The sequence below is a fragment of the Phodopus roborovskii genome, unplaced genomic scaffold (assembly GCF_943737965.1).
Source record: "Phodopus roborovskii unplaced genomic scaffold, PHOROB, whole genome shotgun sequence".
In the NCBI taxonomy this organism is placed as follows: domain Eukaryota; kingdom Metazoa; phylum Chordata; class Mammalia; order Rodentia; family Cricetidae; genus Phodopus; species Phodopus roborovskii.
In genome coordinates, this window is record NW_026126482.1 from 30,703,698 (window position 1) to 30,723,566 (window position 19,869).

The following is a 19,869-nucleotide window of genomic DNA, read 5'->3' on the forward strand; positions in this document are numbered from 1 at the left end:
CAACTGAAGCAAAAAATTTAACAACAACAACAAAAAAAAAAAAATAAAAAAAACAAAACAAAACAAAAAACAAAGTGTTTTCAGATAAGCAAGGAATATTGCTTATATTGCTTTTTTGCTAAATGAGTTACTATATAAAAATCAATAAATAAGTGTTGGTCAAGAATAAAAGAAAAGTTGAATTTCAAGGAGTAATAAAAAGTCAGAAATAGGTTTTAGTAGGTAAATATAAACTATGCTATAAATAATATGTGTTCTTGTTTAAAATCATATTTATAGCATTGCCCTTTTGGTGTTTCATAACTATTTACATTAATATGTGTGACAAGAATATCATGTGGACAAATATGTCAAAGAAATAGCAATGAGACCACTGAGTTTTGGTGTGAGAATATAGGCCCTCACTACAGAATAAGTAACAGTATATTCCTAAAGCAGTTTTAAGAGGTTGAACAATAGAATAGAAACAAAAAGGAAGAAATACCTTTGTACCCCAGGAAAGATAATGAGATCTTATTAATAGCACCAAAAACATGAGCCATGAAGGTAATAGTTGAGAACTTGAAGTTTATTAAACTAACAGGTTTTATTTCTCAAAAGACACCATCATGAAAGCTAAAATATAATGTGTAGAATGAGAGAAAATACTTAGTAATTTTATGTTAGGTACCCAAGGAAAGATAATGAGATCTTAGTAATAGCAACACAAACATGAGCCATGAAGGTAATGGTTGAGAACTTGAAGTTTATTGAACTAACAGTTTTTTTCCCCAAAAGATACCCTCATGAATGTTAAAATATAATGTGTAGAATGAGAGAAAATATGTCGTAATTTTATGTTAGTAGTTGTATGTCTGATGAAATATATAATGACCATTTCTTAGCAAAGAAGTTATTTTTAAGACAGTAAAATATGAATTCACTAAATGACTCAGCAATTTCTATATTAGGACTCTAAGAAAGATGAAAGTGTGGGTGTAGAAAGTTTTATGTGCAGATGTTCTTAGAAGTATTACTGTAATAGGTATTTGAAATGCAGCAAATGTCTATCTTCTGGCATGACATCAGAGATGGGCCAAACTAAAATTCAAAGGAGTTTCCAGTTTTAATGGAAATATTTCCAAACTGGGTTGTTGCTATGATCTCAAAACTGTAGGTATTTATTTAAAACCATTCAGTTTTGTTTTCACAGTGAACAGATTTTATAGGCTGTAGTATATTCATTGATAAATTATAAAAACAATATATGACAGTAGAAATGTTTTTGAAATCATTGCTGTTCACAGCCAAGATGGATGGTTTTATAGAGTATATCACATTGTGCACTCATAAATACAGCATGTCCCATTGCAAAGAGAAAACACTATATGATACAATTGTAACTACAATCTGAGGGGTTATGCATGTTCTTTCCTTTGTGTTTTCTACATGTCTGAAATTACTTTAAAGTTTTCAATACTGAAGAAATTTTAATGGCTATTGTAGTCTGTGTGTGTGTGCTTGGTGGGTGTGTATGAAGGTATGAGGAGGGAGGGAAAGAGGAGAGTAGCCGGTGCCTAGAAAATAACAGCATAGGTAAGTAAATGTTCAGAGCTGTTTCATTAGTCATGTTATCATCCATGTCTTAATAGTGTCAGCAACCAGCAGGGAGGCCTAATATCTAAGCCCTTGCTGTTTCGTTATAGTATTGATCAGTGTAGAGTGTATAGAGTGTTCACCCTCAGGAGATTATTTTAGGGACACTGAACCTTTCTCAAATGTTCTGTGTAAATGTCCACATACTGTGAGCAAAAGTTGGCAAGTATAGTCAGTCCTTAAACACAGAGGGGGTCGTTCCCCCCCCTCCCCCAGACTTTCTTATGATCAAAGGCTCCCTGGTGCTTTAGGAAGTTTTTTCTCCTGGTCTCCTGTAAGAAAAAACAAATAAACAAAACAAACAACAACAAAAAACCAAACAAATACAATCCTCAACATATTTATTGAAAATGATAAGTGACAGTGTATTTGTGTGTAGTGCTAATGTGTGTCTTGTGCTTGATTTGAAGGTCACTCAGTGAGGCTCCTGGGCCAGAAGAAAGACAATGGGAAACGTTTGGGGGGAGCAAGACTGGATTTGCCAAAGATCAGGAAGAATCCCCTTATCGAAATCATTTCAATCAACACGGGGTGAGTATCTCTCATAGTGACTTTGTGAGTTCATCTTATTTGTCCCTGAACTTATGACATCCAAAGGCAGTTGAATATTTTCTTGGGAAAGAAAAAACACAAAAACTGCTAAAGCTCTTGAGTATACTTTCTTTTAAGTCTTATCTTGTCTTTAATTTACATGTGTGATTGAGACAGGATTTTTATATTTTTCTCATTTTGGACAATGAACATGGATTTTACTCCTCCAGGTATTATTCTTATTTAAAAATATTTTAGACATACTGAAAAAAATAACAATCTCATGACTTGCCCCTGCAATCCCAGGTTGAGTTACTTTGGAGTATAAAACCTGGCTGTGCCACACAGTGAGCTCTAGGCCAATGTGATAGTCAGCCACAACTACCCCCCCGCCAAAGAAAAACAGAGCAAAAGAGTGGCTGGTTACTCAGCATCTCTCATTGCTTGTACACGATTCTGGTAGAGGCTGCTCCAAATGCTGACCATGTTTTATCATAACTGAACTATGTATTTAAAACGTGATTCTTTATGTGTGTTTTGTTTATGGGTACATGGCCTGCCTATACATCTGCACACCAGAGGAGGGCATCAGGCAGTTGTGAGCTGCTATGTGGGTGCTGGGAATTGAACTCAGGGCCTTCTGAAGAACAGTAAGTGCTTTTAACCACTGAGCCATCTCCTCAGCCCTAAACATTATTCTCAAAACAACCTGTGACTGAATATTAAGTGCTCCTTGAGTTTCCATGACTTGGTGTAAAGCTACCACCCTTTTTTCCACTTGTTCATACTTCTTGGACTTCCTTTCTTTTTTTCTTTTTTGTTTGTTTGTTTGTTTGTTTATTTATTTATTATAACCAAGTCCATTTAAATGAAAACAAACATTTATAGACAATATTTGGGAATTTGGACGTCGTTCTTTCCAAACTACTTCCTGCTGGTAAGGGGCGCTGTCATGGGGGATTCTAAAAAGATGCAGAAATCCTGGCTGTAGTCTGCAAGACTGCTTTGTCCAGATGTTTTGAATGTTGGATCACCTGGTATTCTGTTTCAGGTGGTCTGGCTTGATCAAAATACATTAGTCTGGAAGGAATCCAGATTTTGATTTTCTGTGGAAACAAAAATAGAAATCCTTTTCCCCAGTAACTTGTCCTTGAACTTAAATTTTTGAGTCAGAGCATTTTTTTTTTTAATTTATTATTTTACATGTCGTTCCCAGTTCCCCCTCCCTCCCTCCTTCCCTCCCTTTTACCCTCTCTGCCCTCTCACATGCACCCTAATCACCCTCCCTTCCCATCCCCCCACCCCAATTCCACATGTAGGGCTATGCCATCCAGTTGGGGTCATGTAGATCTGACAGGTCCTGTGAAGTAGGGACTAGGGCTTCTCTCCTGTCTCTAGGTTAAGGCAGTTATCCCTCCATGGGGGATGTGTTCACAAGGTCCTTTTGTGCACCAGGGATAGATACATCCTGGCTCCACTGTCTGAGGTCCCTTAGATTGCTCAGTCCTTCTGGCTGAGACTCATATTCAGGGGTGTCTGAGTCAGTCCCATGCTGGCTTCCCAGCTATCAGTCTGGGGCCCGTTAGCCGTCTCTATGTATTTCTGCCGCCTGGTCTTGTCCTCTCTTTCTTTAAATGAGACTCCACATAAAAGCCTCAATCTTCCTGAAATTATAGAAAGGTAGAGGGCTTAGATTCCTTAACCGTAAGAGTTTCTCCCCACCCCAGAGGTCAGCTGAATGCTGACTTTTTCTGCCTTCTGTTAGCATTGCAGCTACTCCTCTGTCTCTGTACATCCTAGCTAGCTCCCAGGTGCCTCGAGTCCTGCACCAAGCTTGTCTACTTTGTCTTTTTTTGTGCTTCTGGTTCACCCTTTACACTGCTGCTGTAGTTCATAGGAGGTAGATGAGGTCTCTTTGGTGTCCATTAACATCCATCTATGGTGACATTGAACCAACTGGAAAATCTTTCATGGAACAGAACAAGCTTCAGGCTTTCAGCATTGAGGGTGCACAAGTTTCAGAACCCAGAGGTTAAGCAGAATATTTGACAGTCCTGACTGTCTGAACTTATTATCACCACAAGGTGGTTTGCTGTTGCCTTCATCTCAGCTATTCTTTACTTTTCCCTTGGACATCAGAATGCCTCCAACACTGCTTCCTATGCCTGTGTGTGTGTATGTATGTGTGTGTGTGTGTGTGTGTGTGTGTGTGTGTGTGTGTGTGTGTGTGTGTGTGTAGGCTCGAGATCAATGGTGGGTAAAGTACCTCAGTTGCTTTCCACCTTATTTTTTGAGATAGGATCTGTTATGGAACCTGGTGCTCAGCAGTTCAACACTACTGGCTGAGCAGTAGTTAAGACTCTGACTCTGTTACCTCAGTCCTGGATCACAGGCCTATTATCCCGGATTTTATGTGGGGGCTGGGCATCAGACATGGATCCTGCACTGCATGGCAGACACTTTACGTATTGAGCCATTTCTCTAGTCCATGGATGTATTATTTTAAACTCCTTGCAAATTTGTCATATATTAATTATCCTAAAATTATTAAATATTTTGTATTACAATTTTATTTTAGCTTACAAAAATAGCACTGTTAAAATTTCTCCCACATGTGATCTGATTTTTTTCTTTTATGGACTTAGTTCTTCTGCAATGGGGATGTAATGTATACTGAAGCTCAGTGGGCATTTGCTCTAACTTTCACAGTCTGGTACCTCACATCAGAGAATATAGAATTGACCCTTGGAAGTAAGTAAGCAAGTACAGTTTGATGGTAAATCAATTCATATTATCTCCAATCGCAATAGGACGTTGTGAGCTGTGACTAGTCATCACTTTGCTGAGTTGCTTTTAGTCTTATCTTTCTCTCATGTGATCTTATCCCATGAGTGTCATTCCATAGTATCAGCGTGTAAGATCTTTGCTTGAATTTCATTTTTTGACCCTTATTGTTAGTGGAGCAAATTGCTTTTTAAAAAACTTATTTGAAAATACTTTTAAATGGTTATGCTTATAATCATTTTCTTTATTAAGAGTCCTAAGACTGCATTTTGTTGTTGCAAATTAAACGTGATGGTAGACCTTTCATATGTGATTTATTTTAGGAAGAGAGCCTTCTTTGGAGCACGTTTCATGATATGGTTTAATAGGCCACCATTTGAATATGTACAGTTGTTTTTCTGGTAATGTTAATTGAAAAATATCTAAGCAGGGCATGTGCCATAGCTCAGTGGTTAAGAGCATAGACTGCTCCTGCCGAGGACTCAAGTTGCCTTCCAAGAACCCATGTGGGGTGGTTCACCTTCATCTTCAGGGTATCTGAACCTTGAGGGCACCTGCACTCATGTATACATAGATACACATACCATACGTATATATAATAGGAATGTTTTAGTTGCTTTTAACCAATGAACAAGTTGACAGTATCAGATCATGTTGTTTTTTTATAAACTATGGGGATTATTAGTTTGACAACAGTACATATACAATGGCTTTGCTAAAGATATCTTAATACTTTTATATGTAAAGATACAGAGGGTGCCTTTTATCTCTATAATATTTTGTGTCTTTTCTCTGGTGTATCTTCCATGCTTTGTTTCTGTTTATTATATTAGCTGAAGAGATTCTTTACTACAACTTTTTTCTCATATTATTTTTTCCTTATTTGTCAGAACTTCATATATGTATACAATGAAGCTCCTTTGTTATTCTTCTCTGACTCCTCTGCCTCCAGAACATAATCCCTTTCCAACTTCAGATCCTCTTTAATTTTGGTAACCTACCAAGTCTAGTCAGTGTTTCCTCTATGTGTATGGCTGTGGGGCCATGCACTAAAGTATGTATCTACCATTGTTTACAACCAACAAAGAAGGATTCTTGTTGCCCCAAGAGCTGTCAAGTCCATTTAGCTCCCTGGTAAGGTGTGGGATCTAGGGAACATTACCCCATCTATTTCAGACATTTGTTTGGATCTTGTGCAGGTGTCTACAGCTGGCTCATGAGTTCAGTAGCCTGGCCAAGCCTTGTAGTTCCCATTTTACAACACTCTTCATAATCTTGCTCTCAAATCCTTTCTACTTCTTTGTGATTCTTCCTGAATTTTGGCATGAGTCATAGAACAGCAAGTGTAAAGAGCAAGCTGTAGGAAGATAGGAAAGCTGAAATTGTAAGGGCAACAGGCATTGTCTATGACCTGTGTAAACCTGTACAGTTATCTGGAGATTCCAGCATACTTTGGAATGGTGAAGCTGATGATATTCTGTGTGAAGAATCGGAATGCCCAGTGTGAGAAATTCAAGTCACCTCACTTTGTAGAAAAGGTAGAGAGATGCTGAAATGCGGGGCAGCTGTGAAACAGGCACCGAGATGATTTTCCTGGCAGCAGTTAGGAGTCTAATAAGATGGAGAGATGCAGGGATAATGCTCCCTGCCATCCAGATGTTAGAGTACATCTGTAATCTCAGCTGATGGGAGGCTTTCATAGGGTGATTGTCATGAGTTCAGGCTCAGCAGTGTCACATGGTGAGAATTTTTCTCACAAGAGAGAACTTGGGGTCTGTGGGTGTAACTCAGTTGGTGGAGTGCTTTCCTGTCATGCATCTGGCATATGTGAACCATTTCTGCATTCTAAAAAGTAGAGTCCTGGTTAAAAATCAGTAATGTTTGCTATCAGAGGACTCAGGTATGAAGTAAGAGGTAATCTTTCTCCTTCTTGTTTGTTCTTTATTCCTTTTTCTTGAACCTGAGCTTGTTTAGAATCAGAGAAGCAAGGACTAAACACCATGGCATGGCATGGCATGGCGCTATGAGCACTAATGGACTAATGGACAATTGAAGAAGCAGGATACTTTTGTGTTCTCTAGAAACAGGAGTCAAGGAGGACAGTGGGAGGTAAACCTTAGTTGTTTTTCCTATCTGTTTCTTTACTGATTCAGATCATAGGAAGCCGGCTCACTCCTTCATGTTGAGTTATTTGAAGTACCTACAACCTCTCTTTCTAAACATTAATTACATGTTGTAACAGGTGTATCACAGCATGTTTATACATCTGTATACATATTCACTCATGTTACTTTCTTTTGTTCTCCTACTGTCATCATTATTCCCCTTTCTTTTCCCAACTGGCCCCCCCTTCTACTTTCATGTCTTTTGTGTGTGTATGTATGACCCCATAAGTTTCATTAGGGGTGTGTGTGTATGTGTGTGTGTGTATTTTGTTCTCAGGAGCATCTTACCAGGTGCTCTACCTGTTGCAAGCATGATGCTACAAGAATAATAGTCATCATTTTCATCAGAGAGCTGTGAGTACTTGCAAGAGACCTGCAGATTGAACTGGTGACTGGTGACATCCACTCACAGAAAGAGGAGAGGGGTCTTCCCATCTGTAGTTCTCATCTCTCTTTCCTTCCCAATATGTTGTATGCAAATTTTCCCTCTTGCTTGTGACCTCATGGTGCTAAGTTTATATAAGGAGAAGGATAACTGGAGGAGAGAACTCTGTTTATGTAGCTCTAGAGAAGTTGTCATTCATGCTGGGGTGAGACTTTGGTGGTGTGGCTATTTTGTTGTTACACATGTACCTATAAGTGAACACTCCATCATGCTCTGTAGAAGCTAATGTTCCTCAGGTTGTCTTTGTTTTGTTGTTGGTTCCCTACAAGGCAGAGTAGTCATTTGTTATGTCCCTATGGAAAGTGTTCTCCCAGTACCACCACTGTATTTTGGTAGGGTTCCTTGAGTGATGCCTTTGCTTTTCCCATCAGTGGGAGTGGAGTGTGCAGGAAATGCTGGTAGGCGGTGCTGCAGATGACATAAAGTAAGAAGTTGGACAATGGGAAATGAAGTCAATTTTTGATGTACTTGTTGATTTCTTTGAGAGTTAAAGTCAGCATTTTTGGCAGTCTTGTCTTCTAAAGGCAAGAGCTGACTGCGCCTCACCATCCACTATCATAGTATAATCGTCAGAGCTGTGAGATTATTCCACGTTGAAGGCTCCAAACCCTCTCTCACTTAACCACATCTCAGAAAACACCACCTGGCCCTTGGTACCGGATAACTTTTCTTTCATTATTTATCTTGTCTCTTGTTATTGTCCGTCAGTCAGGCATAAGAAAGATGCTAGTTAGAGACCTTTGAGGGGTATTTAATTTTTGTTGAAATTAATGATTGGATGTATCATTTTGTAAGTGTTCCTCCCCATTTTTACTTCATGCATGTAGCTAAACTTTAGGAATATGTTCTAACTCAGATGTTTTAACTTTTTGAAATGTCTGCCACATATCAGGCTCTTTTTATAACCCTTGATATATAGTCCCTCTCTATATACATAAATGAAAGGCATTAGTTGCAAACTTATCCTACATAACTGAAATTGTTTTTAGGTTAATAGGTGCTATTAGTGCTTTTTTTTTTTTTAAAGCTTTTAATTCTGTTTAAAACATGGTCATTATTAGATGTATATAACCACAGTACACTTGAAAAAATAATTATTTCGTGTTTATGACATTATCAGATTGTAGAATACAGACATAAGCAAACATTTCCCAAATTACATATATGGTTTTATATACAGCTACAAGCAGAGGTATCGCAGATTCTGTATTTGAGAATATGCTTTAACCATTTTCCTTGTGCTGAGGGTACCAGCAATGACGCCCTAGGTCTTTGAGGGCCATTGGAATCTCATATATCCTCTTACTGTCCCTCTCTCTCACAGGCAGAAGCAGCAAGGAGTGGTAGAATGGGCTGCTTCTCCTTGACCTCTGTTCTTAAAACCCCTGTCCATCATCAGCACTATAAAATATAAAGCCCCTGTGCTGTTTATCTCACTGTTAATTGAAGCTTTTGGAAAGTCACGTTGTCTATAGAGAGCATTTTTGAGTTTATTTAGAAATATTGTAGCTGGGTTTTATGGCAGCTACTTCTAATTTGATCAATAGGCAGACAATCACTGACAGTAAAGCCAGCCTGGTCTACACAGAGTTTCAGGTCTGCCAGGAGTACGTAGCAAAATTGTATCTCAAAAACTCACATAATTATAAAAGGTGGCAGGTGGAGTGGTAACAATTGTGGGGTTGAGGCAGGAAGGGTGGGTTTGAGGCAGTCCAGTCTGCACAAGGAGACCTTGCTTTAAAACATCTTTAAATTTGAAGTTCCAGAGGCTTTTTACAGCAGTGTTATACTTACATTTATACTAGGTTGATCCATATTACAAATTTTGGAAATAACTATGTGATGGTTAGATCTTTGTCAGTTTGACACAAGCTAGAGTCCTTTGGAAAGAGGTAGCCTCAATTAAGAAAATGCTTTCATTGCATCAGCCCATAGGCAAGCCTGAGGGCATGTTCTTGTTTATTGGTTGATATGGCAGGGCTCAGTCCACTGTAGCCAGTACCACTTCTGGGCAGGTGGTCTCAGGTTGTATAAGAAACCATACTATCTGTGGAGAGCAAACCTGTAGAAAGGGTTCCTTCATGGCTTATGTATCAGTTCCTGCCTCCAGATTCCTTCCTGGAGTTCTTGCTTTGATGTCCTTGTGTAAACTTCCCTAGGTGAGGAACTATGACATGGAAGTGTAAGCCAGATACTTTATATCTAGCATGTTGTCAAGAACCAAAGATACTCATTTATTTTTATTTAGTTCACACGAATCAGGCCCTACTCTGAACCTGATTGGTCTTAAGTGTTTCAGCCTATGTACTCTGCTCTGAGATAACTCTTTGGAGATCTTTCTACCTTTGTCTAAAGAGGTAATGATTCAAGACCAATAATTGACAAAAGTGCTCAGCAACTTCAGTTACTCAGCATTGCAAGTAATATGGCTGCATATTACATTTGTAAAATATTTATATAATAGTGCTGCATTCCTATTTCCCCCTCTCCTGCTACTTCTCCAGCTCCTCCTCTACCCCCAACCTCCTCTCAAATTCTTGACCTTTTCTTTAAAAATTACTGTTGTTATATACATATATAAATATAAAATTAAATGTTGCCTGTTTTTTTTTTTTTAGCAATAAATTGGGCACTGATGGTTGAAATTCAACCTGAGCTAATTATTTCATGCTCCTTACTTTCCTCCCAACTCTCCCTTCTTCCCTCTTTTCCTTCTTCTATTCTGTTTCTTTTCCTTCTTCTATTCTGTTTCTTCTTCTTCTTCTTCTTCTTCTTCTTCTTCTTCTTCTTCTTCTTCTTCTTCTTCTTCTTCTCCTTCTTCTTTTTCTTCTTCTTCTTCCTCCTCCTCCTTCTTCTTACCTCCTTTCCTCTTCTTGCCTTTCTCTCCTTCACTGTCTTTCTTCGCAGTGTAGCTGTCTATTACATGCAGTGAAAACAAGTCCCAGAGCAGAACTCAGCCGGACTCTGCAGGCTGGCACCATGCGGTTGGTCTTGTCAGTGTGGTGAGACCCTCCCCCTGTGTCATTTGGTATGATTGGATCAAACCTTGCAGGGAAGGTGCACTCGAGCTAAGCGAGACAGTAGGATGTAAGGACAGTATGTCCTTCAATAAGGCCAGTTCAGGGACCAAGGCATGGTCGGTGGCTAAATGTCCTGCCTGATGCCTCTCAGTGTGGGTTCTGTAGACCAGTATGTAATCATCAACTGTTTACTGCTGGCCTGTGACAAATAGAGAATTGGAGAGCTGGCATCTTTGAAACTTGTCAAGGGATTTTACTGCAGTTTAACTGCAGGAATTTATCCTCACTCTATTTTACACAAAGTGTAGTTTACAAAAGGTTGGGAATAAATCCATGGTTGGTACTACTGATGCTTTCAGATGAACTGAGTAGGCTTCTGTGTCTTTTTTTTTTTTTTCCTTTTTATTTGGAAAGTATTTCAGCTATCACATTGACCTTGATTTCCCGAATGAGATATTATTTCCATTGCTTTTATTTGACTTTATAGCCAGAGTGGTTAGTGGTTGTGTTAGGCTTTTGTGTTGCTCTGACAAAGATACTTCAAAAGGAGAAAAGAGTTATTTTGGTTCATATGCTTTGAGCTTTCTACCCATGGTTGCCTGGATACATTGTTGGATGTGAGGGAGGCAGGAAGTGCAGAGAAAGAGTTGTCTGCCCACCTCCTCATCTTATTGTGGTTCACTTGGGCCCTATTGTATTTAGATGTACCATTTCTTTCAGGATGCATCTTCCCCTCTGTTAATATCCCTTGTGTGTGTTGTGTGGAGTCACCCTCACAGGCGTATAACCAAAGTACCCTTTACTCATCCTATATCTGTCTCTGAATCTAGTCAATCAGAGTCATGATTAACCATCACAGTAGTTTGTTATTATTTAAAAAAAAATGGAAGTTTAATTAGTCAGTTGGCAAAACATCTAATGTTGACCAGAGCTCCATGGTATGCATGCAGTCATTTCTGCAGGGAGTGGCCTTTTTAGTTCAACACAGACCTAGAGCTTGATTATTCCAGTATGCATTTGGTCTATATTGAGTTTTTTCCCCAAAACAAATGTGTAGTCATCCTAATATGGCCTCTGAAATCTAGCCACTGAAAGCTGTAATGGTAAACGGTCACCTCCTAAGATGAAGCAGAGCTGTTGTTTGGTACTCATGTTGTATAAAGCACACAGAGCAGTCAGTATCCTGGAATGCGAAGACAGCCTGTTCTGGAGGCCACAGAGTTCACTGGGCTGAGTCTGTGGTGAATTCTGAGTCCCAGACCTTGTTGTTTTCTAGTTGTGGACTTGGGTGAATTAGTCACTTCCCAGTTCACTTCTCTCTCTGGGGATTCAATGCTGTCTACCGCGTTTGTAGCTGATTTGTTGATGATACTTTTCTGCAGACCTTTGGGCTGTTAAATCTTACTGTCTGAACATTTCCCATGGTCCTTTACCCTCCTGAAGGCTTCATCCCTTTTGCTGTTTGCTCAGAAAAGCTTCAGGTGCTCATTTCTAAGGTTTGGATTTTATCCTCTCTAATCATTTCTCCATCCTCTACTGCAGTGATTCAGGTTTTTGTTTGTTGTTGAAAGCAAACTAAGCATCCTAAACAATTAAATATCAGGAGGGTTAAGTATTTAAAGTTATTTTGAACTTGTAACATTTTTACTCTTTCAGTCAAAAACAAATTCTTTTGAAATTTGTAGCTCTTTTTATGTCTACACTGGAGTCTCCAAATATATTATTTTCACATAAATATTGTACAAGTGAAATTCCTACACAATGGATTTTTTTATGTGTTATAAAAAAGTGTATTTGGGAATGACCTTTATGGGAACAGTGGATGGCATTATTGGCTCATACCTGTTATGTAATTATCCTTAAACTTCAGAAGTTCCAAGTGCTAAACATTGTTAGGATAGGCTTAATATTAAATTTTGTAATTTTTTTCATATAACCATTATTTTATATGAACTTTGTAATGAATATGTATATGTATTTATACATGCACACATATGTATATATTGATCATTGGCACATATAAACGTCTGATTTTAAAAATAATTTTAAATTTTAGCATGTTGTAGGATTGTCTTGCCTTAAATAAGACAGTATATCTTGCTTATAATTTTTCTGATGAATAAAACTATTTGGTTGAAGATGAGAGAATACCTTTGAATTGGATGTAGGAGAAATCAAGAGTAAAGATACTGAAAGTTAAACCCACCACCATAGATATGAATTTAAAGTATTTTGAGTAGAAGGATTGACAGTTTATGTAGGTTATTCCACAGATTGTATGGTGTGGACAAGCATCAGCATAACAACTTAGTGATGCTTTTATAGTTTAGAAAGTTTATTAACTTTTGATGTGAAGTATCAACTCACTGGGGGCTGGAGAGATGACTCAGCCACTAAGAGCACTTACTGCTGTAGCAGAGATCAAGGTTCATTCAGTTCTCAGCACCCATGTGGCTGCTCAGAACTGTCATTCCAGTTCCAGGGGATCTCATAACGTTTTCTGGCTGTCACTGTCACTAAGCACCCATAAATTATATATACATATAGACAAATGTAAAATTCACATACATAAAATAAAGTAACACCTGCATATGTCAAAAGGCTTCTATGCTTGTGTTTGCATTGCAGCATTTATTTATTTTGTAATCTTTATTACATTTGTTCAAATGTAATAGATAATTTCCTATTTATTATGGGTAGCAGGATCTCACTTATGTGGTCCCTGATAATTCCACAGCAAAAGGCAAAAACACAAACACAAAATCGTGCTGTAAGATAACACTGTGCAGTACAACAGCATAGAAATGAACAAAGTCATCTCAGGATTGTGGTGGATTGGTCGGATGACAGAGAGGGCTTCCTCCCAATAGATAAATGAAGGCTGTGTATACCTTGTATATGGCATCAAAGGCAATTAAAGGAGAGTTATAAATGAAATCAAATCCATGAGCAATAGCATTGACTGTGAATGGCCACACTTTGTGTGTAGATTAGTGAGGAGATCAGTGCGGTAGGATTTTCATAAGAGAAAGGTGGGGGAATGGATTGAAAAGCATTTAACAGTTTTGTGTGGTACTTGTGATGCTACTACTTGTGATGCCAGCACTTGGGAATCTGAAGTAAGTGATTTATAAATTTCAGGCCTGCCTAGCCTTTTAAAAAATTGTAATTTCATGGGATAGTTGGAGGATGGGATTTCTAAATCATATAAAAATTTTTTTACAGATGATGCCCACTGCTCTGGCCCTTCATGCCATCTAAGCTTCTCCTTTCAAGCCTATATTTGCATTGTGCTCCATCAAATATTGTTCTGTGTGCAAGGAAGCAGTCAATGTGGTTGGATACATCAAGGGCCTTCTGTAGATGGTCCTGTTGCTTCAAGAAAACTACTTTTCTAGTTTGGTCAGAAGATGGGGGTGGGGCCAAGTTTGTGTAGCCTGACCAAAATTATGTGTAATTGGATACATATGTAATGTTTGGCTGGTCTGTCAGCTTTCTCCAACACTAGAATAATACATACCCCATATTTACTTTTAAAACCACTTTGCTTTCATTTTACTACAGGATCAGCATGCTAGCCTTGGTTGGTTTATTTTTTTTCTAACCCTGACAAAGCACAATGTTTTATTTGGCTTTTAAAAAAGGCAATAGTGCATGTAGTTAAGACCTCATTTACTTTATCTGATGAAATAGTCTCTGAGGAATGAATGTTTTTCCTATAAGTCCTCTGAGAAAGTTGGTTTTACAATAAGGTCATTTGTAAGAATTCCTGGTTTCAGCTTTGAATCAACGTATGTTTCTTGGCTTTTTATAATGTATATTTTTGTGAGGTAATATGAGTTTATGTGAACATTTTGATGTTTGTTTTATGTGTAGTTCTGCCTGTGGTGGTATTTTCATCTATTCTTTCCCTCTTTTTCTCTTAATTTCCCATACATGTATATAAAATTGTGAAATTTGTATGCACAAATACAAGAATGGGCTTCTTTCTTTAGGACCTCGTAGCTGGAAGATACCCCAATCACACTGAGAGCATGCTACTCATTTGTCTGTATATCCACCTAACCCTTCCTGATTTCTTTGTTCATTCTGTTACCAAGCAGAATGCTTGGTAGTCATTAGACACCATACACAGTGAAAACACAAGACCTTCCCCCAAATCAGTGCTCTGAAGGGCCTTGTGATCGAATTTCTTAGCTAACTGGTAAAACCGGTTTTCTCTTTGTTGTTTTTTTTTTTTTTTTTTATTATATTCTCTAAATTATCACAACTGTTCAGAATGTATAGCAGGTTTCCTACAATAGAAAGTGGCTGATCTGAGCCTGGAAGGTAGTGGTATTCAGCATGAATGCCTTGCTCACTAGGGGCATTATCTCTTTGATAATGAGCTACTGGTATGAACTCAAGTATCACTATTGCATATTGTTCTTACTGCAATATTTGGATGACCATCTTTTCATTGCCTCCTGGGCTTATTCTTTGAATAGAGTTTGATGTCACTTCCAGAAGAAAGGTTGTTAACACTCTTTTCTGTCTTTCTTATTTGTATTTCTGCTTTTGAGTTGTTTCTTTTTACTACGCTACTGTAATTCTCACTTGTTTGCAGAGGAAAGAGGTAAAGCAACTGAAAGACAGGGTGCCCTGTAGCACTGGTGCCAACTCCTGGGAAAGGAGCTGCCTGTCTGTAACAAATGCCCATGAGGAAAAAGGGACCCTGGGGCTCCCGTGCTGCAGGGTCAAGCTCATTAGCTCTTCTCTAGTGTCCAGCAGTGGCTGTGATAGCACTGTGAGGGGCTGTATATAGAATGGACTAGCAGTTACATATTTTATTCTACATTTATTTTTTTCAATGATTAATCTTTCACATTTACTCATACTATTTTGCTTAAGTATTTGATTAGGAATGTAACTAATATACTTAGGATTCCATTGATCTTAAATTCAAGAATAATTGTGAAAACACAATACTATATGTATTTCTGAGTTTTGTCTTTATTTAATTTGTTCACTCACTGTTTTGTTATCTTCCTCACACAGTACAGCTGCATCCAGGACTCGTCCATGCAGACGGTTTCATGCACTTTACAAATGCTTATTTGAAGCAGAGTCAGACTATGTGGTAGTCTAATTTCTTAATTTCTTTTCATTATCCCAGGATTTACCTTTCTCTGTGGTCAGTTGGCTTTCACATCTATAGTTTCTATTCTTTTTCCTGTACTTTCTCCTTTAAAATTCTTTTTGTTATCTTTGCATCTATATATTCTGTATTTCTAGTCTTTCTTTCCTTTTGAAATTCTGACTTTTATATAGCCATATTTTATTAAATACCTCCTTGTTTTGGTGTGGTAGATGAGAAATGGATTTCTATGGTAAATACGTAAATTTTTTATTCTTTCTTTGGAATGTGTTCCTTGGCAGTTGTTTGGCTGGGACTAAAATAATATATTTCAAATAAAAACTGCAGTTGATTTAAGCAATTTATTAATGGATTATACTGCTTAGGATCTTCTGCCAGTTAATGAGCATGGTCTAAGGCCTTTTTAGTCAAACTAAATAAAAACAAAAAAGCAAAAAACAAAAAAACCTCCTTTTAATTAGGGTTATATTCCAATGTCTCTTTTATTATTTATAGCCTCATGGCCAAATAGCAAGTGTCCACACATTTCTTTAATATGAATCTGTATTTGGATAATAAAAATGTTTTTTGAAGATGCATATATTCATAGACTTTTAGAGGGAAATAAGTTTGTAGAAATTTAAATTTTTCATTGACAAATGAAGCTGAAGTCCAGTGTGTCCTCATTTCAGTGAGAGTGTCGTGCTCACTTCTGTGTTTGGTGTCCTGGCTTTCAGGAGATTTAGCTTCATATGAAAGCAGAGTTGATCAAGGTGGTGTACCTTGTTGTTTAGAAATGTAGGGCTTCAGGGGTGGTTTAGAATGTTTTGTAATCTGTAAGACATTATAGAAAGTACATCTTATGTTATTTATATTAAAGTAGAGGCCAGAACTCCAGAAAAAGTCATCACTGTGGCCATTTCCATTTGACACTAAAGAGGCAGATGACATGATGATCTTTTTCCCTTTTAACATAATGTTTTTATTTATTCTTTGATAATTCCATACAATGTAGTTTGATTATATTTATCCCTCTTTTTTTAACTCTTCCTAGACCCTCCACGACCACCCTCCCCACCAAATTTCTTAATTTCATTCTATTAAAAAGAAAGCAAAACATCAAATCCAGTTTGGTTTTGGCTATTGGTCATGGGTGACCAATATTCACTTTAATATTACTTCTTTTATTTACATATGTTATGAGCAGTTTTCCTGCCAGCCTGGTCCCAGAGTCACGGCAGCTCCAAATAACACACATAGATGCTGTGTAGATATAAAGCTATTGGCCTGTTACTAGCATTTTTTTTTCTTATTGGTTAGCTCTGTCTTAAATATTAACCCCCCCCCTTTTTTTTTTAAATCAATCTAAGTATTTACCCATGGTCTTATCTTACTGGAGAGAGTGTCCGGAGTTCTTCTCAAGTCCCTACATCTTGAATCTCCCACTCCATCTCCCAGAATCCTCCTTTTCCACTAGTCCTGCCTATCTTCCCTTCTTATTTGCCAACAGTGCTTTATTCATTAACCAATAAAAGAAACATATGTACAGAATGACATCTCCCATCATCTCCCGGATATTTTATGTTAGTTTGAACTTTTATTGAGAATCATTGCTAAGTTAATATAATGCTGAATAAGGTACAGTAAATTGGGTGTATAGTTTGAAATGGAATCCATAAAAAGTTTCTACTTGATTTCTCTCCTGTGTTTTTCTTGTGAAAGTGTATACTATTTCTATATTGTACTGATCATTGTTTGTTCAAGCTCCCTGGGAAGAAATATGCTAGGTCCACAGTAACATAGGATCAAAGGGTAAAAAGGAATGAATGGGAGCTGGAAGGTGAATGTCGTTGGCTGTGAACTGTCTGCTATATCTAACACTAAAGAGTCCATTCAGGCATGCTACCTGGGGCTGGTGACTGCCTCACTTTTCTCATTTCCTAAACATTCAAATCAGTTGTGTTAGGCCAAAGTCCTGTGCAGCTGGAAACATCAAAATGTTTAGTGATCATATGGTTATCTATATGGATAATTCCATGATATATGCAATAAAAATCTTAGAATTCTGGGTTTAGCCAGTGTGAAACCTCAGCCCACAGAATGATCCTATTTGCACATGGCAGCAATGCACAAATGGGACTTGAAGATTCTTTTTTCCATATTTAATTGTTCCATTTTAATTGTCCCAAGAACAATTAACTACTTAGGAAAAAAAAATCTCACAAATACTGTGTAGCATAAATATTTTAAAACCTAAAGATCAGAAGAAACTAAGGAAGATCTAAAAGGACCTGGATACTAAGTATAGTATTCATGAAATGGAAAAAGAAAGTAGGAAAGATGTCAGTTCTTACATTCATGGGTAGACTTAAAGAAATTACAATATAAGTGTCAATAGGATTTTTTTTTCCTTATAGAAGAAAAAATACAAAGGGAGTAGAATTTTCTGATACAGTTGAGAATGAATAAAGTTGAATAAATAACATTACGGCTTTGTGAAGTAGCCATACCAAGGCAGTGTGAAAGTGATGAACAAACACTTGTCAGCCATTGGGAGCAGAATAGTGAGTCTAGAAATAGAAACACACAGTTGAAGCACACTGATTTTTGTTATGGGTTCAAATGTCTATTCAAGGCAGGAAGCGGTGTTTTCATTATGATGAATATCCATATGGAAAAGGAAAAAGCCTTTGATTCTAACTTCCCATGTATACAACAGTCAAACCAATAGAGATCAAACATAAAATGTAAAGACTCTAACAACTGTAGGATAAAATATAGGAGAACATTTTTGCAATCTACAGATAAGCAAAGAGATCTTGGACATGAAACACAAAGCATGATCTATTGAAGGACAAAAGGGAGACTTTATCAAAGTGACAGCTCTTTCTCTGTGACTCTTCCGATTTGGGGAATACAAAGCAAGCCACAGGTTGGGTGACATTTATCCAGAATATGAAAAGAACCTTAAAAAAAAAAAAAAAAAAAAAAAAGGAGGAGAATAACACAATTTGAAAGACTTGAACAGACACCGCCCATAGAAGATATCCCATTGGAAGTGGAGGAGGATTGGGTCTGGGGAATAGGGAAGTAGTAGGGTGCTGGGAGGAGTGGATGGTGGGGAAACTATGGTCAGAATGTATTTATTGTGTAAGAGAAAAAATAAACAACTCCTCTCCCCCGCAAATGAATATCAAGCCAGTGTGCGTGGGAGAATCTCACAAGATCACAACCATTATAAGACAAGCTACAGGCAGTTAATAACTTCTAAGAGAGGGAGAATCAGTATTGTCCAGGGACAATATTCCCTCATAGTCTATCCAGTACTAAGTTGGCAGCCCCAAATACATGAACATAATGAACAATTCTAAAGGGATTCAACAATTTAAATTTATGTGTAAGTATATATGTAACCATTATAAAGGATAAGATGCCATGAATTTGAGAAGGAACTGGGGAGGGGAGATGAAGGAAGAAGGGGAGGGAGAGAGAAGATGTAAATATAGTACTTATATATGAAATGCTTAATTAAAAATTTACTGTAGTTCCTTTCTTAATTGCAACAGACTATAAACCACTCCTGTGTCCTTTGCGGGATCGTTGGGTAAACTGCTACCTTCTTTCCAATTGAGTACTGTTGAGCCACAACTAGAATGAGTGCTGGTGTTACTGCCCTCTGGATTATCTTCAAAGCTTTTTGGAGAGGAAACCTGTCAAGTATCTATACGATAATCTCTTAGAGACCAAACCGTACTAGCAAAGAGGTGGTCAGTGGTTTCCTGTGGTTGGAAGTGCCTCAAGGGAAGGGCAGCCCCTGTAACTATTAACAGACTGTGTTGGCTGGGGGATGTTGGAGTGAGGGCACTCCTCTGTATCCTCATGTTGCTGTTGGTTTTACAAATCTCTTATCTATGTGCTTGGTTTTCATGCATCTCTAAACCTGTCAAAATACCACCTTTTTTCCTAAGGGTTTCAAAACATTAAATGGAAATTTATGATCTGAAGAGAATGAAATTAATGTTTGTACATCTTTCTCATGGGAAGGCCGGGTACCCGAGCTGAGGGAGAAGAGTCTAAGTCTGAGGGTTTGAGCTGAGCTGAGAGTTGGACCAGTTGACAAATGCATGTGAAGCCTTTCTCATGCTTCCTCGCTGAAGAATGGAGTATTGTCTC

At 37.8% G+C, this 19,869-nt stretch overlaps 1 protein-coding gene across 1 annotated transcript in view; it reads left to right on the forward strand.

Annotated features, from left to right (window-relative positions):
- Cdkal1 (CDK5 regulatory subunit associated protein 1 like 1) overlaps positions 1 to 19,869 on the forward strand; it is a 541,752-nt gene that overhangs the window by 179,573 nt on the left and 342,310 nt on the right. The window contains exon 8 of the mRNA XM_051194503.1: positions 2,046 to 2,166. Coding sequence (XP_051050460.1) covers positions 2,046 to 2,166 — 121 coding nt within the window. The remainder of the gene's footprint in view (positions 1 to 2,045; positions 2,167 to 19,869) is intronic.